Source organism: Kwoniella shivajii, chromosome 2 (assembly GCF_035658355.1).
Source record: "Kwoniella shivajii chromosome 2, complete sequence".
Classification (NCBI taxonomy): Eukaryota; Fungi; Basidiomycota; class Tremellomycetes; order Tremellales; family Cryptococcaceae; genus Kwoniella; species Kwoniella shivajii.
In genome coordinates this window covers 2086660-2111400 of record NC_085909.1, presented here as the reverse complement: position 1 = coordinate 2111400, position 24741 = coordinate 2086660, and the positions used below count along the sequence as shown (strand labels likewise).

Below are 24741 nucleotides of genomic sequence, written 5' to 3'. Positions count from 1 at the left end.
GTGTGACTAGTGGAGATTATAATTGTATAGATACAAAGTGAACAATAATAATAATTGTCAACAAATCCCTCGTAAATCAACGTTCGAACAATGTGAGTTAGTAGTGTATTACGTAATAGGAGTTTTCTCCGAGCGCGTTGAAATCCACAAATGAAAGCTGAAATCACCAATGTTGTTACGGTACATGCACATCTTGATACATCTTGATCTATCACTGATCTACTGACATTCCATCTGGAATCAGACTCACACCAAGCTCAAGAACACTTCAGCTAGGGGAGAATTCAATACTGCCTCAGCACTCATCTCAGGATGTTTGGAAATGGTGGAAATGCGTTCGGCGCTTTGGGAATGGAAGACGATCAACCCACTGCAGGACCCAGTACCCGACTTGACGAAGGTGAAGAATCAGATGTCGATGTGAGTATCCCAACGTTCAGCACCTTAAACGAAAGAAGTAGCTGGCTAACTTGATCTCACTCTACTATACTTGATTTCAAGTGGTTAAAATTGGTGAAAACAAATCATGATATCGACGTTAGGGTTTCAGACAGAATTGAATTAGAAGGATTACCGACCGAATGTAACTTGATGGTCGTATCGAATATATGGGATCTATTGATCGTTGGAAGCAATAACGGTGAGCCGATATCTAAGGCAAAGTACATCTTCAACATGACTCATGCTGGTTACTATTGTAGATGTACGGATACATCGATTATCAAAATTTCATCAGATCTTAGAAGGAGCTATCAAGGATGCTTCGCCCGTTTCTGAGCCTATCCAGAATATCGAATTGTCAGATAGACCGGTATGGATAAAGTGAGTAACATATCTGAGTGATGTCTCCTTCTCATGATTCTGACGATTTTGCAGGCTGGCGATGAATGAAGAAAAGCTGGTAGTAGCTACTGCCAATGGAGCTGGATTTCATCTTTTCAAATTGCGAGATGTATTGAGTGGTAATGTAAGTCTGCTGATCCAACAGTAAATGCACAAAGGTCATCAGCTGATGATTGATTTAGACGAACCCGTACCATTCCTTCACCTCTGATATCCCTTCACAACTCCTTGATGTCCTTCCCAATCCAGCTCCCTCGATAGCCGATCAACAGGCTCGATACGTCACATTATTAGCGAAGGAAGGATTGGTTATCGCAGATATAGAAGATTGCAAATTATCAACACCCTTACCAGGACCGTTTTCATGTGGTAAGTGAGATTCAATGATCATCTCTGACATCCCACACTGAATTACTAACACTCTCTCAGCGAGCTGGTCGGCTAGGGGAAAACAGATTGTCGTTGGCATACCTTCTGGCAAATTAGTTCAATATACTCCTGAAGGTGTCGCTAAAGCTGAGATCCCTTCTCCACCCGATCTCGACGCGTACTATCCCGTCTTCGTTCAATGGTTAGAGAATGACCTGTTCTTCGTGTCCTACGCTCTGGAAGGTGGTCAACCTGACGATCCAGTGGAAACATATACTATTTATCGGAATAAGGGTGAATTCACTTTCACTAAATTCTTTGATCCTCTCAATACTATGGGTCTAATGACAAGAGCAAGTACCTACCGACACTTCGCTGGGTTGAAGTCATGGGGAGAAAGGACCAAACATTTAGCTATGATCGTATCTGGAGCATCATCAGAAATAGGTCTATTGCATGGAAATACTGTTGCAGAGAAAGAACCACCTAAATGGGAAGTGTTGATGTTGGAAGAAACTGCTAGAGGTGTTTTACCCGCTTCAAAATCAGGTGTCAGGGATGACGCCTCTGTCCTTGCCTTAGCGTTGGATCTCACGTCCACAAAAATCATTCAGCAAGGAATAGTTGGAGGAATAGAATTACCGGATTTACCACCACAACCCAGATTACTTGCATACACTCAAGAGGGAATCATCATTTCGTTTGACGTGAGATACTCTGATGCTGGTCCCTATCCAGGTATGATCACCCCTCAAGACATCACAAACGCTACAGCTATCCCTTCGCAAGGTTTACAAGCAACCCCATCTCAAACGGCCACTACACCCGCTACACCTTCATTCAATAACGCTACTTCGACCTCGTCTTCTGCCTCAAGTGGTCGTGCTTTCGGGTCTTCCGGTATTGGAGCATCAGCTTTTGGCCAAACCTTCCCTTCCAAGCCAGCCGGAGCATGCGGCTCGACAGGATTCGGTCAATCACCTACACCTGCTTTCGCTTCATCCTCCAAACCAGCCGCATTTGGCGCTTCGGGATTTGGTCAATCTTCCACTCCCGCATCATCGCCTGCTCCTGCCACTCCAAGTGCATTCGGCAGTACTAGTAAACCAGCTGCATTTGGTGGCTTCGGGCAATCAAGTACATCTGCTGGATTTGGTCAATCTGCCTTTGGGCAACCCTCTAAGCCATCTGCTTTTGGAGCTCCCCCCGCCCCGAGTGCATTCGGATCTAGCTCAACACCGACGTCCACCCCTGTGAAGGCTTCTGCTTTCGCAGCAACCTCCACCCCTACGTCAGCTTTCGGATCAGCTTCCAAGCCCACCGCCTTTGGTGCGACTTCAACGCCCACATCATCTTTCGGCAATACGTCTTCTCCAGCTTCAGGCTTTGGTCAATCAGCGTTCGGACAATCTTCAAGACCAGCTTCAAGTACTCCTAGTGCATTTGCATCATCATCTACCCCTTCTGCCCTCGGAACATCCTCTTCATCGTCAAATACAACACCAGCCTTCAGCGGATTCGGAACAGCGAACAAATCATCCACAGGGTTTGGTACATCAGCCTTCGGCCAAACCGCAAAATCAGCAGAAAAGAAAGACAGTGCCTCTTCACCGTTCGGTAGCGGTGGTTCTGCTTTTGGCTCGGCAAGCGCGTTTGGAAACTCAAGTGCGTTTGGATCATCTACTGCTTTTGGACAAAGTGCGTTTGGGCAAAAACCTCTCCATACACCTACTGCACCCGTCGAAGCGTCAAACCCCGCCTTCACCGGCTTTGGATCCAAGCCTGATGGTCAGGAAAAGCCCTCATCGGCATTCTCGGGATTTGGTCAAAAGCCAACAACAACTTTGTCACCCTCGAGTGAAGCTCCTAAATCAGCATTTGGAAGTTTCGGATCCAAGCCTGCTCAGTCTTCAGCCTTTGGAGCCTTTGGGCAATCCACTCCGTCTCCAAGTATTGAGACCACTACCAACACGAAAGAGGATGACTTTGGCTTAAGCGGATTCGCTTCTGTTCTTGAATCAACAACGAAACCATCTGAAGTACCTGATTCACCGCCTACCTCACCAGTCATCGGAACAGTAAAACAACCATCTGGCCTCGAGGATGAGACGCCACCTAATTCTCCACCCATGAAGCCTTCCGCTTCGAAACCCGCCAATGCTACTACGCCTTCGTCCTCGTTCATTAAGCCAGCTACCGCTTTTGGCAGTGCACCGTCACAAGGCAGCTTTGGACAGGCTTCAAAACCATCCGCACCTGCATTTGGAGCAGGATCCACCCCTGCAGCATTATCAACTCCTCCTGCTCCTTCGCCTTCAGCTTTTGGGGCAACGGGGTTTGGAAAACCTTCCACGATAGGTGCAGCGTCAACATCTGCCTTTGGAGTTAATGCTTTTGGTCAATCGTCCGTTCCTGCAGGGTTTGGTAAAACAACGATTCCCGCTAGTTCAAAGCCGATAGGCAGCATCACAGGCGGATTTGGCTCGTTTGGAGCTATATCAGATGGCGGGGACAAGAAATCAACTGGATTCGGAGGTTTCGCAAGTACTGGCTCGTCCGTCTTTGGTGGAGACACTGATAAAGAAAAGAAATCTACTGGATTTGGAGGGTTTGGAACGCAAGGCGCTTCTTCTACCTTTGCGAGTTCAGCAAGCAAGGAAAAGCAAAAAGAAAAGCCCTCAAGCGTCTTCAGTACTATAGCATCACCGTCAGTCTTCTCTTTCAATCCTAAACCCACCGAGACACCGGCTGCAGCAGAAAAATCAACTGCGCCATCTACTCCAGAAGAGGAAACCAAAGGATACGATGTTCCCACTTCCGCAGCTGAATCGAAAGAGGAAACGACTACTCCGACCGCTACTCCGAGTAAGAATAAAGTTGAGGAGAAAACATCCGTCTCGACCGGTTCAACGTCCACCCAGTCTGATGCACTCAGTCAACCAACTCAGACTCCGGCAAAACCGACTACTCCCTTTGAATGCACGACTCCGTCTGCTGAACCTACAGAGGTGACCCAACCGATACCTTCCGGTGATGGGCCTCACAAGGCTGCCACTGTAAAGCAAAGCAGTGATCTTGCTCAGAAAACAGATGTTGTGGCCGAACCCGAGAGCGCAGATCAGGACGATCAGGAAGAGCAGGAAGAGGATGAACAGCAGGATTACGATGTATCCAGGGATGAAGAGGAGTACGATGAAGAAGACTATGAGGGCGAGTACGAAGGTGAAGAAGGCGATGTGGAAGAATACGATGATGACTATGATGACGAAGAGTATGAAGTCGAAGAGGTGGATGTGAATCAAGGTCGAAGAAGATCCACTTCCATACCTCCTGACATGTCACCAATCAAAGAAGAAGTCTCTGATGAACTCGCTTCTGATGAGGGCGATGAACAGCAAGAAAGCGAAAATGGTTATGATTACGAAGAAGAAGACAGTCAAGCTGTCACATCCAAATCCCTCACCAAGTCTCCTCCCACATGGTTCGCGAAACCTACTAAGGATGACAAAGTAGACGCTGGACCTGTATCACCGACTCCCACATCAGAGGGCACGTCACTCTTCTCAAGACTTGGCCCTCCTCCACTCATGTCTTCCTCTTCCACTTCTCAACAAGAGGCAGTTGCCGATCAACCTGTTGCTCCAATATCCGTTCACGCTCAACCTAAACTACCTCAATCATTCTCATTCAAACATGCTACTAGAACAAGCTCACCACTTACCAATCCACCAGAAAATGCATCGACAACTCCTGAATCTTCTCCTGCCAAACCCCCAGCGAGTTCTGGATTGTTCGGTGCTAAACCTGCTGAGCCAGCTAACGAAGAGGAAAAGAAAGTGTCGACCCTACCATCACTCGGATTATTTGGTGCAAAGCCAACGCAACCAAACAGCCAAGAAGAGAAAAAGCCAGATGTCGGTGCCTTCAACTTCTTTGGGACGTCCAATAGCTTGATAGGTCCTCCTCCTCTCGGAGCCAATGGGTCAGAAGCGAAGCTTGCAGATATCAAAGCGGATACAAAGCCACCTCCTGCTATCGGCTTCAGCCTATTTGGAGACAAGCCATCGGAAATCGCCAAGGGCTCAGCACCTTTGACTTCTGCTCCTGGAGCAGGGGGATTTAGCTTGTTCGGTAACAAATCAACCGAACCAAGCAAGACAGATACTCCACCCTCTCTGTTTGGTGCTGCAAAAACGATTCCACCTGTGGCAATTGAAAACGCCAAACCGTCCTTTGGATTAGGTCTAGGTAAACCAGGTCCATTCGTTCCCACATCTACAGTACCCACTCAAACCGAAAAGAAGCCTTCATCTTCCGGTACCTCTACGCCCGCTGTCCCTCCTACTCAAGCTTCAATACCTTCTGTTAAGCCAGCCCCTCCCGCCAAATTCACTCTGCCTACTCGTGAAGTCATACCTCGATCTCCAGCTCCAAGCAGCAGTCAGACTAAAACACTTGCAGGTGTGATTGAAAAGATCATCGTTTCATTGAATGATGACATTAAGCACGTAAGCCTAATAAGTGAATTTATTGTTCATCCATTGACACCTTTTCCATAGCTCACAAAAGTACTCAACGCCAATGCGAAATATCACCAGTCTTTCAATATCAAGGACTTGTCAGAGGTGACCGCCGTAAACCTCCCCGCAAATGAGACCATTGCATTCTCTGCGATTGGTCAGCTGACTGATATCGTGGAGGATCTGACAAAAGAATTGTCGGATCGAAGAAATAACGATAATGTGTCAGAGTTGAAATTGGCAGAGTTACAATCTCGCATGCTGAAAAGTGCGTAAAATATTAGGAACTTCCCTAATCTCAGTGCATGGTGCTAATAATGTATTCAACGAGTAGCGGATATGAAAGTCGGTCAAGCCGATAAATTCCTTCGAGCAAGACAAGATCCATCATTCGCAAAGGTCATGCAAGTCAAAGATCTTAGTCCTGAACAAGCTTCAAGTCAGTTGAAACTACGCAAATCTGTTCAAGTCAGTGATTTACTCCTTTGATTCCGTTCACATATACAGGAAGCCATCCTAATGTTTTATGCTCAGATTGCCGAAACAAAGATTGAAGAGCTTGATGCTTCTATCGCTGGTTTAAGGAGACGAGCAGAAAGGCAAGAACAGGGTAGAATCAATTCGTGAGTCGTTTATGACGTTCCGTTTACGAAGGCGTGAGCTAACATGCACTTCCTACTAGTCAACAGCCTGCACTTGAGAGAGTTCAGCGATCAGTACGAAATATCGATGCTGCAATTCGAGATCGTCAACAGACCATAGATGATCTCGCTCGACGAATTGGAAGTATCAGATTATCTTCGCCTAGTAGAGCAGGATCACCGGGACCATCTATCTCCAGATCGACGCCTAGGAAACCAATGATACCATCTACAACTACGACCAAGGCTATCAATCTCGAACCTTCCAAAGAGGTTTTAGCGGAAGTAGAAGCTTCTCTAACGAACAACAGCAGTAAAATATCAAGTCGAATTGAGAAAATGAAATTTGCCAAATTGACAAAAATGGATAATAGAGCAGAGAAACAAAAGCCTATTTCACATAAAGGCCCAGTACTGATTGATGCTTTACCTCTACCTGGTCAATTACCACCTTTACCTCCATCCGTTAACAAACCATCCAAGAGTGTAGCCACCACTACTGCTGTTCCTACAAGCACAAAGGACACTCTTGGAGTATTTCCGTCAACTCCTTCACTACCTACAGCAGGGAACACATCAACACCATCACCTTCTTTCGGAGGAATCAAATTCAATTTAGATCCAGGAAACATCTCAGACTTGGCTAGATCTTCGACGCACAGAGGTGGCGGTGCAGGAGGCGGAGGAGGAGGAGGTAGCACAAGGACCCATACACCAGCAGCTAAATTCATACCTTCGTCCAACCCACCTAATTCAGCTTCTCCAGCTGCGGGTGGGTTATTCGATTTCAAGAATGATAATGCTAAGAAAGATGATGAGAAAGGTAAACCATCAGGCTTCTTTAGGTGAGTTGGTATTCCTTCTGCAGGATCCATCATTCTGCCATATAGAAGGCAGAATATTTACTGATGTTGCGTATGATCATGATTAGCTTCAGTGGATTTGGTCCAAAGTAATCCCATTTGCGTGATGTAACGAAACGATTTGGTCAATCATCACAGAGGGAAAAAAGGATAAAGATGCAGTCGTGTCAGGAATATGCGAAAGTCAAAAATCACTGTCAGAATCAGATAAATATGCATTTTTTATATACTGTGTACATTCATTGCAAATCCTGATATTGCAACTCGTAACATTACATCTCACCGGATGACAATGACAACAACAACATTATTCCACATATCTGTTCCTTCCACATGACAATCCCTCGTTCTTAACCTCTTGATCGCATTAGTACTCCGCGATTGCAAGTTGTTTACCTGTATTGCGACAAGTCAATTGGGTGATACTGTTTTTTCACAAGTCAATAGACAACTCACCAACTGTAGGTCTCCTTCTTCTTGCTTGTGGTAAACCAGATTGAACGCCGACATCGAAGAAACCGAAACCTCCCACTGAAAGTATAAATGATGTATCAGCTACAGGCATTTCATGTTTTTGGTGTAAAACAAGATGACGACTCACATAATTCATCATCTCTTTCGTCCCCTTCTGCATCACCATCACCATCACCATCATTATTCATTTTCTTACCTGTTCTAGCATCTCTCATATGTCCGGTATGATCAATGAAAGCTTCTGGACGTTCATTCGCTTCTTTCCAAAGTTGAATTAACATCTTTTGAACTTCAATCAAATATGCTTGAAGAGTATGTAATAATCTTCTGGTCTGAAGATGTTTCGAGGACATACAGACTGATATACCTTCATCTTTGATGATATATCCTGTAAATATCCGCATCAAAAGTCAGCCTTCCCGGTTTCAAAGTCCATCCCCCGGTCTTATGTGAACGACTTACCTATACCATACCCTTCAGGTGTGACAGGACCAAAACCGAATAATCTCAAAGCTGGATTTCCACAATTAGAAGTTGACAAAACACTAGTACCTAGCAAGTTGTACCCTGGATCTTTGAATATAGCTGGTACTCTGGGTTTTTGCCTTTCTGATTCTGGTGCTGTAGAACCTGGAACTTGTCCATGTGTAGGTGCATCTGGTGGACTGATATCTCCGTTGCCATTTCCATTACCATTGCCATCATGGATACTTCCATCTGTCGACAAGACTGATGTTGTAGCTTGAGGAGAAAACAGTAATGCGGATTGATTAGAAGGTGAAAGACTTTCGTTTCCGTTGCCATTGTAGCTTCCACTGTTCCCATTGGTGGCAGAACTGCCTCTCGCTCGAGAAGCATGATATGATTGTACGTCCCTCCGGATGAGGGAATACATTGCGTATAAATGTCTGTTGTAACCATCCAGATCAGAATTGATAAGATTCAGACGAAGGGCTGGTATAGGACTACTCACCGATCTTGACCTAATCCCTGACTACATTCTTTGGTCAATTGAGTATGCTTCTTACATGCTTTTCTCAATGTTTCAATCTTTTCAGTTACGGAAGCGTTATCAGAGCAGAATGCCTAGGAATAACAACTGTGAGCTCTGTGCGACAGACATGGCTGTAACGAGATCTTCGAACACGGAGCTCACTTTTACAAACGCCACGGCCTCAGGTTGGACGGTTCTTATAGCCTCGGTCCTTCCGTGTAAGAAAGCTTTAGTCATAGCTGGTTCGTAGGTACTTTCCACTCGGCCTGTGTTTTACACATAACATTAGCTGAAAACCCCATAATGGCTCACGTCCAAATAGATAGATATTTCACTAACTTTGCATTTCAGGGAATGAAGATGAACTCACCATATAAACCATAATAAGCAGCTTGAAAAGCCATTTGCACAAAAGCATCCGGACTGAATCCATGCCTTTTTATGAAATTTCCTCCATAACCTTTAAATTCTAAAGCTTGACTATCATTCTGACATATCAGATCACTTATACGAGTTTCGGCATATCTTATTCCAGCCAGAAGATCAGGTGTGAGACGCCATTCTAATTTCTTTGGTGAAGTTTCGAATTCTTCTTCGCCTTCTTCTGGTGCAGGTGGGTTTTTAGCTGATTTTGAGAAGGGTGATAATTTAGATTTAAACAATGATGGTGTTGAAGGATTGATTGTCTTCCGTGGGCAGGTGAGCTTCATTCATGAATTGACATGACGAAAAAGATTATTATTGAAAATATTTCAACTCACTTTCGCAAATAACAAGACAAGTTCCGTATATACATCCGCAGCATATCTCAAGACGGTATGGCCATCAACACCTGTATGTTCAAAGTTGATTCCAGCTTCACCATTCGAACAGACAATAATTTGTAGCTAGATTAGTCCGTCATTGATCAGCCTATCAAATCAACGTATCTCGTTCTCAATTAATCACGTTGATGAGTGTACTCACCTTGTCGTACCATCTATTGGTGCAAGTACCAGTTTGGATACCACCTTCCAATTTATATCCACCACAGAGAAAATTACCGCACAATTCCGCCAAGTCTTCTGGTCCGGCATCATCAAGGCAAACAACAAATAAGGCAGATTCGACCACTGATAAGCAAGATGCGTTCAATTTGTTCGAATTAACTAGATCGGCTCGTAGACTTGACCAGATTTTACGTGATTCAGTTGTCAGGATTCCAACTGAGTTTTTAGCGACCTACGTCCCAACCAGAGCAATCAGCTTTGTGATGGAAAAATTACATGGATGGGAACACAACGATCAATTATGAATAAGAGAAATGTGTATAGTAAGTTTTGAACGTACCGCTTGAACAGGAGTCTTGTCTGCATCCTTCACTATAGCTTCGAGGTTGCTCAGAATTTCTCTATCAGAGAAGAGGGGTCTGTTCTTCGAATCAAGGCAATCGAACCAATCTATAGAGGCAGCAGAATAAGCTCTTCGCTCGTGCTTGATATGAACAGTCATGACAGCCTCACAGAATTGTCCTCTTCTCAACACGACAATATGTTTACTATCATCATGAACTTCCATCCTACATCCTCGCTGAATCCGATGTCGTTCGTGTCAGCCTGTTCCGGTTCCAAACAGTATAAAGAGTTTCTTACATCGGTCGGCACACGACAAGTAGCGAATAACCTTCCGTATTGACTCATATCCAGAGGTGTGCCCCTGATTGAGTCCGCTTGGAGGTAACCATTTCGTAAGTCGTGAATGAACGACAACGAGGAAAGGATCAAAGAGGCTGCTCGAGACAATTGAGGATCTGTACGTGGGGTTACATCGGATCTGTAGTGATGATGCATATAGTCAGCATTGAGGTACAGGAATTCGCTATGGCGGACTTACGAAAGCACAAAGAATGGGTTCTAAAAGTGTAAATATCAAAATCAGACTTATTCCTATTGCGGTATCACAAGGGATTTGAGAACTCACCAAGCTCAATACCACCGAGTCTGAATGGGATAGATAACTCTCATCTGTATGTGTTCACGAAAGAATCAGTTGGCGTTTTCACCATCATTCCAGGACAAAGTTTGCTTCAGTTCGTCGACTGGGATTAAACATTGTCGATAGAAGGCCACGGATGAAAAGATGAATTGGACGCCTTAAAAAGTCTGCTCATCCACTTCTCTTCCCCTCCTAACATATTCACCTCGACCATCTTTATTACGGGTTGATCTTCGTATCCACTTCCTTGTCCGTCCCAAAGCAAATTGAACTCCCAAAAATTCAAAAAGTAACTCACACCAAAACTCCTCTATATAACTTTCTTTTTCTTTCGCATAATCTTCTAATTTTTTCTGCCATTTCTCACCTTCTCCACCTTGCAAGAATTCCTTCACTACCTCTTTAGTCTTTTCATGCTCTTCTGGAGTCTGAAGACCTTCCAGAGCTCTCAAGTACCTTGTCAAAGATTCCTTCAGAGGTGGGATAGGTAGTTTTGGTAGGTTCGGTGTTAACAATGCTGATGATTTGGATCGTTTGGGTTGGGTAGGTATTGACGGGGCTGTAGTCAAAGTCGTTTGAGAAGGTAGGTTTTCTGCCATTTTGTATTATGCTCGTGGGTGTGGTGGCTGAATCGTTGTAAGAGTCTCAGGAGATCACTGTACTGGCGAGGGCATGGGCCTAGTTGATGTCTAATTTTGAATGATTTGAACTTGCCAATATGGTATATAATATATAATACTGCTGCTCACTGTGACATTCACCGAATCAAGTTTCCAACTGTTTTCTCCTCCCCACTCGAATCAAATGAACATTCCATCCGGTTATATCCGTCAACTGGTGAATACCCGATATCACTTCCCATCACCGGTTATTCAATTCAGATGACATTTAACCGGTTAGACAAAGAAAACATCAAATCATCTCCGAGTAAAACCTCTTTTCTATTCATCTTCAATCATCATGTATAAAAACCATCTGGAGATATCGAAATATGCTACAGTAATATTCATATATATCCATCTATACTACGCACGAATGATTATGGATTATGGACTGAGTAATGATACTTTGATGATAATTTGGAGCAAAACAAACAAAAGAAGAAACTCTATAAACGTAAACTGAACATATGATACGTAAGAAGCGAAGTGAAATCTAAATTTAAAAGTATCGTTCACCATAAAACCAACCTCTTGTTCCACCTTGAATCTCAACATGATGAGGTGGGTACAGAAGTTTATGACCTTCATCATCTGATTCGTATCCACTTTCTCCAGCCCTTGCATCACAAAGAAAGATTCGATGGTCAACATCATCTCCGCGATATTCTTCATCTTCCGCTTTTACTACGTCCGCCACTACGTCCAGAAAACACAAGTAACTCGAACAACCTCCTCATCCACTAGCTAATTCAGCTATTAATTGACAAGCCATTTCCAAGAAATGGAATGGCCCCGAAACACCTCCGATACTTTGTTGACCTTGAGCACCACCGCCACCATTCTCCTTGAGCTTGGATCCTGGACCTGTAGGCAGAAGTGATGGTGTACCATTGGCTGTGCTTGAGGCGGATGACATCGTTCCTATCTGTCCAGATAACATTGATGCCATATCTCCATCGTATCTTGATACGTCAGGTACGTCTTTCTCTTTTTCAGTCACCATGTAATATCCTAAATTACGGAAATCAACCAAGTAATGTTGTTCGTCCACTCGATATAATTGAAGATCCATCCGAACCTAGTACGCGGAAAATAAAAAAGGTCAACACGTACACCACGATATTGTTGTACCAAAACAGACTCACAATAACATCACCATACCTCGCCCTCGTTTCAACATGATATAGATTTTGTGCTTGTTTATCTTGAGCTTGCATTTCTTTTTTCGTAGGTGGTTTTTTACCCATTATAGGCCTTGTTCCGTTATTCGTTTCAGTGTATTGATCGAGGGCAACTTCGACTTCTTCTGTATATCCTCCTGGAGGTGCACCTCCAATTTCAGGTAATTCAATCGCCTCCTTCTTTCTCCATTGCATACCTAGTACGTTCAATGTTTTGTATATCTCCAACATCACTTCCATCGGGGGCGATCTCGATCTTATTCCGAAGTGCCATTTTGGTTTTGTCATTGATTTGTTCCTGGGTGGTTCAGGTATATTCACTTGAGAAGATAGTAGAGCTCGAGCAGCTGCTTCTGCTGTTTGCTGTGAGTCATCTTCAGGAACTTCAGCTGTAGGCGTAGCGGCTGCCGTCGATGGTCCTGCCGATCCCGGAGCTATATTTACAATATAAGCGCCAATACCTGGTGTGGAATACTCGCAGGAGTTTCACTCACGAGTCAAATAGCCAGGTAAACTACTATCTAAAACATCGAAATGAGCATTTGGTATATCTTGGATTTCTAGATCAACATCTTCGTCAATATCTGGGTGTTCATCTGCACCATTGTGTGACATTTGGGAAGGCGGCTGAGCCAAGAACAGGCGTTAGCGTCATTCTTTTGTCTCGTGCGTTGTCAGAAGACACTCACTGGGATATCTGCATTCCAGGCTGGAGGAGAAGACGCCATGAACTCCTCCATTGCAGACATGTCTTCATCTTCAAATCCGTAAGCGGCTGTTGAGAATGATGTACAGTGTCAGTACTGACCAGCGGTAAATATCGGTGTTGTTATTTTACCAGACTGATAATGACAAACTCACAATCTTTTAAAATCCTTCTATGATCTCTAACTAATTGATAAGCGACTTTAACTTGATTATCACCATCTCTTTGCAATGCTTCCCAAACCATGGGTTCAGTATAAGTAGTGATTTTTTCTAATATTTCTCCAACAATATCGGGATCTATTATACCTAAATCTTCGGTAAACATCATCCCTTTTGATTCTGCCACTTTCTTGGGATCCGCTTGACCTTCATTTATAAGTAACAGAGTTGTCATGTCATCCATTGGTAATGCTGGGTAACGTTCCATTTCAGGTAATGGTTCAAGGTAACGTGGTAGGTTTTCTTGAAAGAATGGCATCTGCCTTATTTCTGCTATGGTCGCTCTTTTCAACGGATCGACTTCCAACATCCTCTTGAGCAGATGTCGTGCGGGTTCAGATACATGCGAAGGTATGTGGAATACTCCATCTACAGTAGAGTCGGTCAGCTCAGTGATAATGGAAGCGAGGTTTGACTCACTCTCAATCTTCTTGAATAGAGTTGGAATATGTTCATCGTCGAAAGGTAGTTTCCCACATAGTAAGACGTACATGATTACACCTGCAGACCAAACATCGATTTCAGGACCTGAATATAGTCTACAGCGAACATGTCATCAGCATGTCCCGTGGCCAGTGATCCGATGATCGATTGCTTACTTTCCAGAGATGACTTCAGGTGCAGCATAGTTTGGACTTCCACAACTTGTTTTCAAGAAATCACCATCAGTCATCAAATTTGATAGACCGAAATCACCGATTTTGATATTGCGTCTCGAGTCAAGGAATAAGCTAAAGTACGAAGTGTCAGTAGGTATAAGTGTCTCAACGCAGCGCAGTACAGGCGAGTGATCACTCACTTTTCAGGTTTTAGATCACGATGTACGATATGATGTCTATGACAGTATTCTATAGCTGATATCATCTGTTGAAAGAAACGACGAGCTTCTTCTTCTGACATCTAAGATATGTGTTTTGGCTATCAGCTTTGTCGAGACATGAGGTTGCTATACTAGGACAACGGATAACTTACCCCATGTTTACCTTTTGATACTATATAATTGAAGAGCTCTTCACCTGCATATTCCATGACCATGATTACATCGGTGGGAGTAGTGATCACTTCGTATCTACACAATTCGCAGTCAGCCATCAGTTGGGTACGTCCATAAGTGAGTAAGAAGACGGTACCAGTGTGAGATGATACGTACAGCTTGATGATATGAGGATGTCTCAATACTTTTAGATATTGAATCTCTCTCTTGACTCTGGCATTCATATCTGGAGTTGTTATTTTGGCTCGATTGATGAGTTTCAATGCCACTTGATGACCCGTTATCGCATGAGTTGCCACTGATGAATACAGTTAAATAAGCACAGACCTCGTTTCATATATATATGTGATGTGATGTGGTTATACGTCATCTATCCTCTTTTGTTGGTAGGTATAGTGGTACAGTCATCTCTTCCATGTTGTATAAATGATCTTTCTTTCCCCCCATCCCACCCCCAAGCATCCATTTGTAGTGTACCATGGCTCCCTCCCATCCCACCCCCCGAAGTGCCAGTGAAAGGCCACTCACGTTTGACTTTACCGAAACTACCCGTCCCCAACGTCCTCTCAATCTCATACTGTCCCACTCTCGGTTTAGCCCTCTGTTTGAACTGCTGCTGCTGTCCCTGCATATTCCCCTGTCCACTTCCATGGCCGTATTGTAAGTGAGGTGCCATTGACTGAGGTGGTATCGAGTTATGTCTCCTGCCACCACCACCACCACCACTGCTACTACTACCACCTCCTTGTCCAGGTAAAGGAGGAGCAGGACGTGTAGCCATGCTTCTATATGATTGAGCTTCTCAATTCTTGGAGAAAGGTTACTGATCTGAGGATATGATGTATGATATGAGTGATATTAGTTGAGTGAAAGAAGTATCTATATGTGTGACTGCGATTCTGATTGATAAAATGTGAATGATAAGGAAGACACGAATGAAGATTGTCGCCGAGTACTACCACATAAGAAGGGGGGTGGGAATTGTTGATATGCATTAGAATTACCCAATCTGGTATACTCTCATACGCCACTACCGGGCGGCACTTAGCCCCTCATCAACGTCGCCACATCATTCATTATTGATTGGAATTCCATCAATTGTATTTAATCTCATATAACTTAATGTTATAACCATACTAACACCATATATCCTCTGTTGACGATACTCTCATTTCCTCCCTAAATCAAACTCTCTTTGTGCACATCTGTTATCATACACGCTGTCACTCACTCGCCGCCACTCATTGACGATCAATTGTGAACATCGCATCACGACTTCCCCAACAAACCACTCGATAACCCCAGTTTTCCCACGCGACATACTCACCCTCAATCGCACTATCTTATCGTCCATTCGTGCAAGATGGGTAACACACCTTCACATCATAATGGACATGCATCACCTCATCATGGTGGTCAAGGTGGTGGTAATGGTAAACATGTATTGGAAGATGATTCCAACTTGAACTCACCTACGCATGGTAGTAGTCATAGTGGACACGGACATGTTTTCGGGCATTCACATGGACATGGATCAGGAAATAGACATCATCCAAATTTGAGATTACCAATGCCATCTAGACCTACACACATATCACCTCAATCATCTAATCCAACTTCACCAAGTGGTAGAAGTGGCTCGCCAAGACGTAGGAAATCATTAGAATTGCCTGATTTAAATAAACTATCATTCACTCCTGCAGCTTTGACTCCAGCTGCACCTGTACCCACGACACATACTCATACTTCACATCATCTAGCTCCGTCAACAACTGCCGTAAAACATAATCAAACTTCTTCCACTACAAATACAAACACAAATACAACATCAACATCTTCTTCTTCAGCAAGTAACATTCCAATCTCAACGTCCACTTCAACCTCAACAATCATCACTCCTCAACAGAAGAAATGGCATCAGACGTTAGGTGGTAGAACAGCTTCTCCTTTATCGAACCCAAACGCCTTGGGTGCAATGTCAAAACTTGATAATTCATCAAAATCAGCTCCTATTTCAATGCCAAATACCAACATTCAATCTAGACATGAAACGAATAATCCTTATTTCCCTTCCACACCAACACAAAATCTCAAACCAATGGCCATGCCCATACCCATTCCTGTATCTGGAATTGGCAAGGAATCCACACCACAACAAGGAAGTAGTAAATTACCTCTTCCTCCATCTCAACTACAAGGTCAAAGCGGTTTATCGCCTCCTCCCCCATCGAAAGCTCCTACACCTTTACCTAAAGATATCCAAGGGGAACAAGCAGCACAGGTACCGATTGATGACGGTTTAGTGAATGTACCGATTCATTGGACGCAAGGTGGAAAAACAGTCTTCGTCACTGGTAATTTCGCTGATAATTGGAAAGGAAGGATCAAGCTCCAGAGAAGGTGAGTAAGGGTTTGCAAGCAGTTTCTTCTTGATTTTTCTCTCCTCTCATCGTTGGGGGCTGACACGTTGCCTTTCTGAACTACAGCACACACGACTTCAATACAGTCCTGCGCCTTCCGCCGGGACAGTATCGTCTGAAGTTCATAGTAGACGATTCATGGATCTGTTCAAAGAACATATCAACTGCGACAGATGACGATGGTATCCTAGTGAACTGGATAGACGTCGAAGCTCCTAAGACCGAGGAAGAGATGAGAGCGGAATGGGCCATGGACGCTAAACCGGCGGTGAAAGAGGAGAATGGTGAGTCCTTTACGTTTGGGATTGTGATGTTGGAAGGCACGCAGTGATAGGATCCGGCTCGCTCTTGTAATTCACATTGTGCTAATGATCTTTCCCTTCCTCTGTGTTCAGACGACGAATCACTATGGACAACCGTCATACCACCCGCATTAACACTTTATCAATACATAGAAGAACTACCAACCCATTTCTCCCCTGAAGAATATTCACAATTCTTAAAATCAGTTCCATATCTATCAAACGTACCCGCCCCACCTACATTACCCAGAATATTAGATAAAGTAATTCTGAACAGTGATTCGAAGAGATTATGGGATTCTCATGATCCATTAATGGCTCAACAAACTGGATATTCGAATGCTCCAGCTGCACTAGATGATAATTCGATTCTGGCAGTACCGAATCATGTGGTATTGAATCATCTAACGGCTAGTGCTATTAGAAATGGAACGTTAGGTGTTGGAACCACTACAAGATATAGGTCCAAGGTGAGTAATCATTCCTTGCTGTCAGTGGTATAGAGCAGAGAGGATGGTCACGAGAGTGGAGGAATGAGAAGAATGACGTTGCTGACTTCTCATCCTTGAATTTAGTACATAACAACGATGTTTTTCAAACCCACTCTAACAGATATGCCCGGAACGAATTCAGCGACTGAAGCAGCTTCGCAAGTACAATCTGAAACCCAATCTGTCTTATAGGATTTCTGATAAAGACGATCATTCTGCGGTATCATGTCGATTTTCTTATATCAATTGGCCCTTCACTTTCAAAGATTTGACAGTGCAGTATCTTGTCTTTCTAAAATGATCTTAACACCAACTCCGTTAAATCAGATACAGACTGCATGAGGTACTCTCCTGAAATTGTTGGAAGAAAACTATAGAATTGAGTGGTTCTTACCCTGATAGTCCTTTGACGAATTAGTATAAAATGTAGCATATATATGTTTAAATTGAATCAGACAATAATATATAGTCCTCTGTCAAATCACTGTCCCATGCATGTTCATGTGTATATTTTTCTGGGAATTGATACTTTGCTTGAGTCGCTGTTGGAGACTACAGTCAGAATGAGAAGCCGCAAGCAGATTAGCGTTTCACTTCCTAGACCGATCGAGCAGGGTGGAGGTCATCCATCCATCCATCCATCCATCCATCCATCCATCCATTCATCCATCCATTCATCCCATCTTTCCTATCTTCTAACTTCTATCTTCTATCTTCTATTTTCCGGCCGATGAACTTGATGTTCATCGTCGCGTCCAGATGTCTGACGAAGACGACTTGCTAGCGCGCTTTGCAGCTCTTCGAGCGCCAACTCATGCTGTCTCAGATGTACACGAGGGACCTTCGAGTGCGAGTACTATAGAAGATTCAGCTCGGAAAGCGATTGAGGAAGAAGAGGAATTAGAAAGGATAGCCAATGGTCACTTTGATGGTGGTGTCAATCTCCGTAATTGCGACGAGACAGAAGAGGATGAGTTGAGGAAGAGGATAAGTAATTTACGTGGATCAGAAAAAGCATTACCAGCAGGATCAGGATCAGGATCAGGATCAGGATACCCGATATATGGGGAAAAGGAGGATATAGATAAAGAGGTGAATACATTCTCTCAATCAAGGTCTGAAGAGAAATCAAGGGGAGAAAATACGTTTTCTGTTCTTTACTGAATTTCTAGGTTGTTTAGATACAAGAATACTTGAATACATTCGAAAAATCATCAGCCGCTTCAGATGACAGTGAATCAAATAACCAACAGCGTGACCTCGGTCAAGAAGCGCGATCACTACTGCGTGCAGCCAAAGCGTATCTTCCTGATAACGGAAATGGAAAAGAAGGCGAAGATAATGAAGAAGAAGCTGACAGTGGAGATGACGATGTAGAAGACGAAGAAAATGAAGAGGAGATTTTAGTGAAAGCACTGGAAGAAGCTAAGCTGGATAAATTACATGATCCGGTCGACAAAAATGTCGATGATCATCATCATGATGAACTTTCAGAAGAACGACCGGAAGAAGTTTCAGATGAGCTGGAGGGACTGTCATTCCCTTCTTTACCCACACATATACCTCAAGATACTCAAGACGACGACGACGACGAAGAAGTTGTGGACGTGGACGAGGAAACTAAGAGAAGGTTAAATGCTTTAATGGGATTATCACCTTCAACTGCGAGACCAGGTCAAAGTCAAGGTCAAGGTCAAGGTAAAACCAGTTCTAAAGATCTACCAACGCCTAAAAATTGGAATTTGCCTGGATTCGAAATGAACAGGGATCAAGATACGGATACTTGGTGTTGTATGTTTACACGTTTACACATTTCTCCTCGTTTTTCCTGCTCTTCGGATTATATGTTCTGCTCTTCTGCGTTTCCCTGTCTTTGGATGTTCCCCTTGTATGACTTGGCCGTACACGTGAATCGGCTCACTGTCGCTGATAAATAATGCTCAATTCAGGTATATGTAACAAGGACGCTACGTTAGTCTGCTCAGGGTGTGAAGATGATTTGTACTGCGAAGAATGTTGGCGTGAAGGACATGGTGTTGGACCAGGTCAAGAAAGGGGCCATAAAGTGAGACGATTCGTTTATAAACGAACTGCAGTGGGTGCTGCATAACATCTGGAACTTCTGAAGAATCAATGTGATCCAAGTAGTGTAAATATCATGCATGTACATAGATAGATGGATATGTATCCCATAATATCAGGACGTCTACTACTTCTTAGCCTTCTTGACTGAAATTCGACCAAAGTCAGCTCATATAGACAGTTCATTCTCGACATAGTTACTCACCACCGAATTTTGATCTAGCTGAGATTCTGCCTGCTACACCATTCAGATCAAGAGCGCCTCTGATGATCTTGTACTATGCAAAGGACGTAACATGACAAACATATCAGCTTCCACCTCTTCCGCTCAATCCCAGCCCTCGAAACAAAGTACAGGAAAACTGGTGATGACAAAGGTAAAGCGACCTGAACGTAAGGGAGATATCTACTCACCCTCACACCAGGTAAATCTTTAGCACCACCACCTCTAACTAGAACGACACTATGTTCTTGTAAGTTATGTCCTTCACCAGGTATATAAGCGGTTGTCATAGTACCATTACTTAATTTTACTCTAGCTACTTTCCTAACTGCTGAATTCGGTTTACGTGGTTTTGTAGTGTACACTTTTGCGCAAACTGCTTTTTTCTGGAAACAATTATCTAGTAATGGTACTGTCGATTTTCTTTTCGTGGATTTACGTGCTCCTCTCAGTACTACGAGTTGATGATTGAACGAAAAGAATAGGGATTATGTCGAGGAGTAGCAGTATATAGGTGGAATCAGAGTATGACGGTTCAAACAAAAGATTGAACATAAATGAAATAGTCAATCCGTTGATCAGTATGGATTCATGACCCAGTAGAAAGACTCAGCGATTTACTCACCCTGTTGAATAGTAGCTTCACACTTGGAAGAAGAAGCGAACCCTCTCATCTCCCTCGAGACCACAGGAATGGAGGGTAAAACTGATCTTGATGAGGAAGCAAGGGGGATTTGAGGCCTCACAGCAAGACGTGAGAAAGACGCCGTCAACGCGAGCAGTGATCTTGTTGAATACATGGTGTGATCGGCCCAGAGGAGGCGGGCAGTCAAGGTGTGTCCAAATTAAATCCTAAGACGTTGGAGATAAAATGAAGAGAATATCGCTGAACTGTCAAATCGAGATACAACATCTCAAGAGGAAAGAATAAAGACCTTGTTATCACACAATCAAAGAATGATGTGGCATTAATCAACCCTATTTGTCTCCCACGTGTTGCTGTTTCCGGCGGAATTGAGCACTTTGTCTCTCGAAAGAAGGATTTCATCAGAAAAATAAATTATGAAAATACCATTTTTGTGAAAAGTTGGTACAGAACAGAACATCTTTCATGTTGTTGGAAACATTCAATCCAGCTTCTACGGATATTACAGCAAAGTAGACATACTCATAATGTCAGAAGAGGATTTCATACCTCTTACCGAAGGATCAGGGTCGAAGAAAGATCGAAAAGAACGAGTCAAGTGAGTTTCTTCCATCTTCACCATCTTACTTCTCCCGTTGACTTTTAGCTGATGATCGAAATCTGTGTTATAGTACAACGCTATTCGTCTCTTCACTCCCTTACACAGCTACATCCACAGATCTCTTGACCCATTTCTCATTCATTGGTCCTGTGAGGCACGGTTTCGTGGCTACTGATAAAGATACTGGTAAATCCAAAGGTGTAGGATATGTCACATATTCATTATTGGAAGATGCACAAAGAGCAGTGCAAGAACTGAATGGTGGTTCTTTCGGTGGTGGAAATAGGAAAATCAGAGTATCATTGGCTGGTGAAAGGGTGAGCCCAATATTTTCATTTCGTTCTATCTGGTGATATCCCAAGGCGATCGATCTGATACATGTGGAATTAAATATAGGCATCACTCAAAGATCGTAAAGCAGCTGCACTAGAGAATGATTCCAAACCAAAACCAAAACCCAAGATATCAGCTGGCGGTGAAGGAGGAGAACAGAAATCAGGGGATCCAAACGCTATCAGAACTTTGGTTTTATCAGGTTTACCAGAAGGAATAACGAAGAATGTTTTATGGAAAAAAGTGAGGAAAGTCGATTCCAATGCAGAATTAGTTTATCCCGTTCCTTCCGAAGAAGGTGAAACTACGCAAGATACTGGTGAGCTCAACCAAACCTGATCGATCCCTGGATAGTCTAGCTTACAATAAGATGAATCTTTTTAGCCAACATCATATTCCCCTCTCATGGAGATGCAATGAAAGCATTGCCTAAACTTCATGGACATACCTATAAAGGTTCTTTAATATCTTGTGTATTGAAAAAGAGACTTGAAAAATTATCAGCTAAAGGTGAAGGCAAAAGTCAAAGTCACGCCGGTCGATTGATTATCAGAAATCTTGCTTGGGATGTGAGTACACAGTTTCTTGAATGAGACTCTGCTGTATTGGTTGCTGACCACAATGGTTGTCAGACCACTGTACAAGACCTCCGTGCTGCCTTCTTACCTTATGGACCTATACACACTATTGACTTACCGACCCTCCCTTCGAAATTACCACCCTCAGCCGATCCATCAAAACCACCTCCTCCACCAAGGGCAAGAGGTTTCGCCTTCGTTTGGTTCTTGACTCGAAAAGATGCTGAAAGAGCTATTGAAGGTGTTAATGGAAAAGTACTCAAGACGAGATCCGGTAAAGAAGGACGAGAAGTGGCGGTTGATTTCGCATTGAGTAAGGAAAAATGGGAAGAAGCTAAAAAAGTAGAAGGTGATGATGAAGAGAATAAAGGATCGGCTTCAGGATCAGAATCTGGATCAGATGAAGATTCCGAGTCGGGATCAGCTAGTGAAGATGGATCAGATTCTGGTTCGGGTTCTGATGACGATGATAATGACGACGAAAAAGCCGACGAGGATGTCGACATGTCGGAAGCTGAATCCGGCTCAGAAGAAGAGGAAGAGGAGGAGGAAGAACCGGTAAAACCTACTTTACCCACTGTAGATGTCGGTTCGACTTTGTTCATCCGGAACTTACCTTTCGAGACCACAGAGCAGGAACTCAACACTTTGTGAGTAGAGGACCATTCGACTATATGGTATGCTGCTTATGCTGACTACCAATAAAGGTTCCGATCTTTCGGTCCACTACGATATGCTCGAATCACAATGGACAAAATGACTGGTCGATCTAGAGGAACAGGCTTTGCATGCTTTTGGAAGACTGAAGATGCAGATGAAGCTATCATGGAAGCTGAGAAAGTAGCTAGGGAGACAGGTGCCAATGCTATGCCTGTAAGTCCACACACAGTAGCTTTGCTTCACTGAGGAAGCTCCACGCTGATGAGTGTACGCATAGCTCGGAGGTGGAGCCAAGAATCCTTTCGCACTTCCTTCAGTACTTACCGCAGACCCTTCCTCTTCTCTCGCAAGCCGGTTGGTCTTGCACGGACGGACACTGGAAGTGACCAGAGCTGTAACAAGGGAACAAGCTGGTCTGATGAAGGAAGACAGTGAAAGAGCTAGAAATGCCGGTGACAAGAGGAATACATACCTCATGAGAGAAGGTGGTAAGTACAAATTTAACGATATACGATTAGGAGACACATCGTAAGCTGGCATAGCTAATGCCTTTCTGTTCTGTCAATATCAGTAATCTTCCCAAATTCTCCTGCTGCATCTTCTTTACCTGAGGCAGAAGTTGAAAAGCGACAAGCATCATTCAATGCGCGAAAGACACTGTTGAAATCAAATCCCTCATTATACATCTCCAAGACTCGTCTTTCCATTCGTCAATTACCACTATTCGCCACTGATCGAACATTGAAGAGATTAGCTATACATGCTGTACGAGAATTCGATGCTGAAGTAGCCAAAGAAGAAAGGGAGGGATTAGCTCGGACTGAGGAAATGGATGAAACTTTGTCTGCGGCCTTGGAAGCTAGAAAATCCAAAAAGGGCAAAGGTAAAGAAAGAGAAACAGTGGTTATTCAATCAAAGATCGTTAGACAAACTGAAAAGATCGATCCCCTCACTGGACAAGGTAGATCAAAAGGATATGGTTTCTTGGAGTTGAAATCACATAAAGATGCGTTGAAAGTTTTGAGATATACAAATAATAATCCTGAAGTAGGTCAATTAATGTGGACTTGGTGGAAAGAGGAAATGAAGGATATCAAAGAACGAACTCAAAAATCACTTGATCTGCTCAGAGATAACAAAGGAACAGGGAAAGAAACTGTTGAAGAATTGGAAACCAGGTTAAAGAAGTTGGATCAAAGATTAGATGAAGGTGATGATAAATCACAAGGTGGAATGAGAGGTGGTAAAACCTTATTAGTTGAATTCAGTATCGAAAATGTTCAGGTAAGTGATTCCATGTGCCCATGTCTTGCTGTATGGGAACGCATACGAAATACAAGGGAGAGGGTAGCGTCAGTGTATAATCTAGATGGGATCTGCAGCTGAATCACATTTGACACACAATAGGTCGTAAGAAGACGAGCGGAGAAAATCACTTCAAATAGGGATCAAGCGAGGGAAGAGCGAAGTAATGGAGATAGGAAATCCGGAGACAGGAAATCCGACAGAGGAGGTAAAAGGGAGTTTGGTGTTGGTGAAAAACGAAAATCAGGTGTTATCGCAGCTGAAGACAGTGATGATGACGGTGGATCGTCGAAGAAAGTCAAATATGACAAGAGAGAATTCAAGAGTGGCAGAGGTGATAAAGGTGGTAGAAATGATAGAGGCGATAAGAAGGAGAGGGGTGATAGAGGTGACAGAAAAGAAAGAGGTGAAAGAGGTGATAAGAGAGATAGAAGTGGAAAGAGAGATAACAGATCATCATCTGCTCATGCCCCCGCCCCTGCATCCGCGCCCGCTCCCGCTTCATCATCCGCTGGCGAGAAGAAGGGTATTGAGAAACTCGATAATCATTTAGGCAGTCTGATAGGAAGGAAGAGGAAGCAAAGGAAAGATGGAAAGTGATTAGGGGTCGTGCTTGTTTAGTACATATATGCATTGGATTGGACTTTGATAGCTTTCA

The 24741-nt window shown here is 43.5% G+C and overlaps 7 protein-coding genes across 7 annotated transcripts; 4 read left to right on the top strand and 3 right to left on the bottom strand.

Annotated features, from left to right (window-relative positions):
- Positions 1–312: 312 nt before the first annotated feature.
- On the top strand, positions 313–7329 carry IL334_002137 (uncharacterized protein; the record flags this gene model as incomplete). The annotated part of the gene is made up of 12 exons (XM_062933883.1): positions 313–420; positions 502–640; positions 702–822; positions 877–967; positions 1026–1212; positions 1273–2112; positions 2179–5720; positions 5772–6000; positions 6067–6200; positions 6267–6355; positions 6415–7218; positions 7305–7329. The coding sequence occupies 12 exons, from the start codon at positions 313–315 to the stop codon at positions 7327–7329; spliced, it is 6309 nt and encodes a 2102-aa protein (XP_062789934.1).
- A 274-nt stretch (positions 7330–7603) lies between these two features.
- Positions 7604–11277, bottom strand: IL334_002136 (uncharacterized protein; the record flags this gene model as incomplete). The annotated part of the gene is made up of 15 exons (XM_062933882.1): positions 7604–7632; positions 7693–7767; positions 7838–8098; positions 8173–8618; positions 8684–8796; positions 8867–8970; positions 9075–9390; positions 9466–9591; positions 9671–9925; positions 10034–10143; positions 10207–10273; positions 10336–10516; positions 10577–10596; positions 10664–10707; positions 10977–11277. 15 exons carry the CDS (start codon positions 11275–11277, stop codon positions 7604–7606), a joined length of 2448 nt encoding a protein of 815 aa, XP_062789933.1.
- A 796-nt stretch (positions 11278–12073) lies between these two features.
- IL334_002135 (uncharacterized protein) lies at positions 12074–15223 on the bottom strand (the record flags this gene model as incomplete). The annotated part of the gene is made up of 11 exons (XM_062933881.1): positions 12074–12418; positions 12486–12955; positions 13016–13148; positions 13211–13296; positions 13383–13817; positions 13869–13987; positions 14048–14179; positions 14248–14348; positions 14421–14517; positions 14599–14740; positions 14971–15223. The coding sequence occupies 11 exons, from the start codon at positions 15221–15223 to the stop codon at positions 12074–12076; spliced, it is 2313 nt and encodes a 770-aa protein (XP_062789932.1).
- A 582-nt stretch (positions 15224–15805) lies between these two features.
- Positions 15806–17847, top strand: IL334_002134 (uncharacterized protein; the record flags this gene model as incomplete). The annotated part of the gene is made up of 4 exons (XM_062933880.1): positions 15806–16842; positions 16929–17146; positions 17258–17634; positions 17740–17847. 4 exons carry the CDS (start codon positions 15806–15808, stop codon positions 17845–17847), a joined length of 1740 nt encoding a protein of 579 aa, XP_062789931.1.
- Positions 17848–18414: 567 nt separating this feature from the next.
- On the top strand, positions 18415–19765 carry IL334_002133 (uncharacterized protein; the record flags this gene model as incomplete). The annotated part of the gene is made up of 3 exons (XM_062933879.1): positions 18415–18747; positions 18837–19446; positions 19605–19765. 3 exons carry the CDS (start codon positions 18415–18417, stop codon positions 19763–19765), a joined length of 1104 nt encoding a protein of 367 aa, XP_062789930.1.
- Positions 19766–19864: 99 nt separating this feature from the next.
- IL334_002132 (ribosomal protein S12) lies at positions 19865–20760 on the bottom strand (the record flags this gene model as incomplete). Its single annotated transcript, XM_062933878.1, has 4 exons — positions 19865–19884; positions 19943–20015; positions 20152–20414; positions 20586–20760. 4 exons carry the CDS (start codon positions 20758–20760, stop codon positions 19865–19867), a joined length of 531 nt encoding a protein of 176 aa, XP_062789929.1.
- Positions 20761–21133: 373 nt separating this feature from the next.
- On the top strand, positions 21134–24683 carry IL334_002131 (uncharacterized protein; the record flags this gene model as incomplete). The annotated part of the gene is made up of 9 exons (XM_062933877.1): positions 21134–21204; positions 21278–21524; positions 21604–21859; positions 21925–22109; positions 22173–22768; positions 22826–22991; positions 23056–23266; positions 23350–24062; positions 24186–24683. 9 exons carry the CDS (start codon positions 21134–21136, stop codon positions 24681–24683), a joined length of 2943 nt encoding a protein of 980 aa, XP_062789928.1.
- Between the last annotated feature and the right edge of the window lie 58 nt (positions 24684–24741).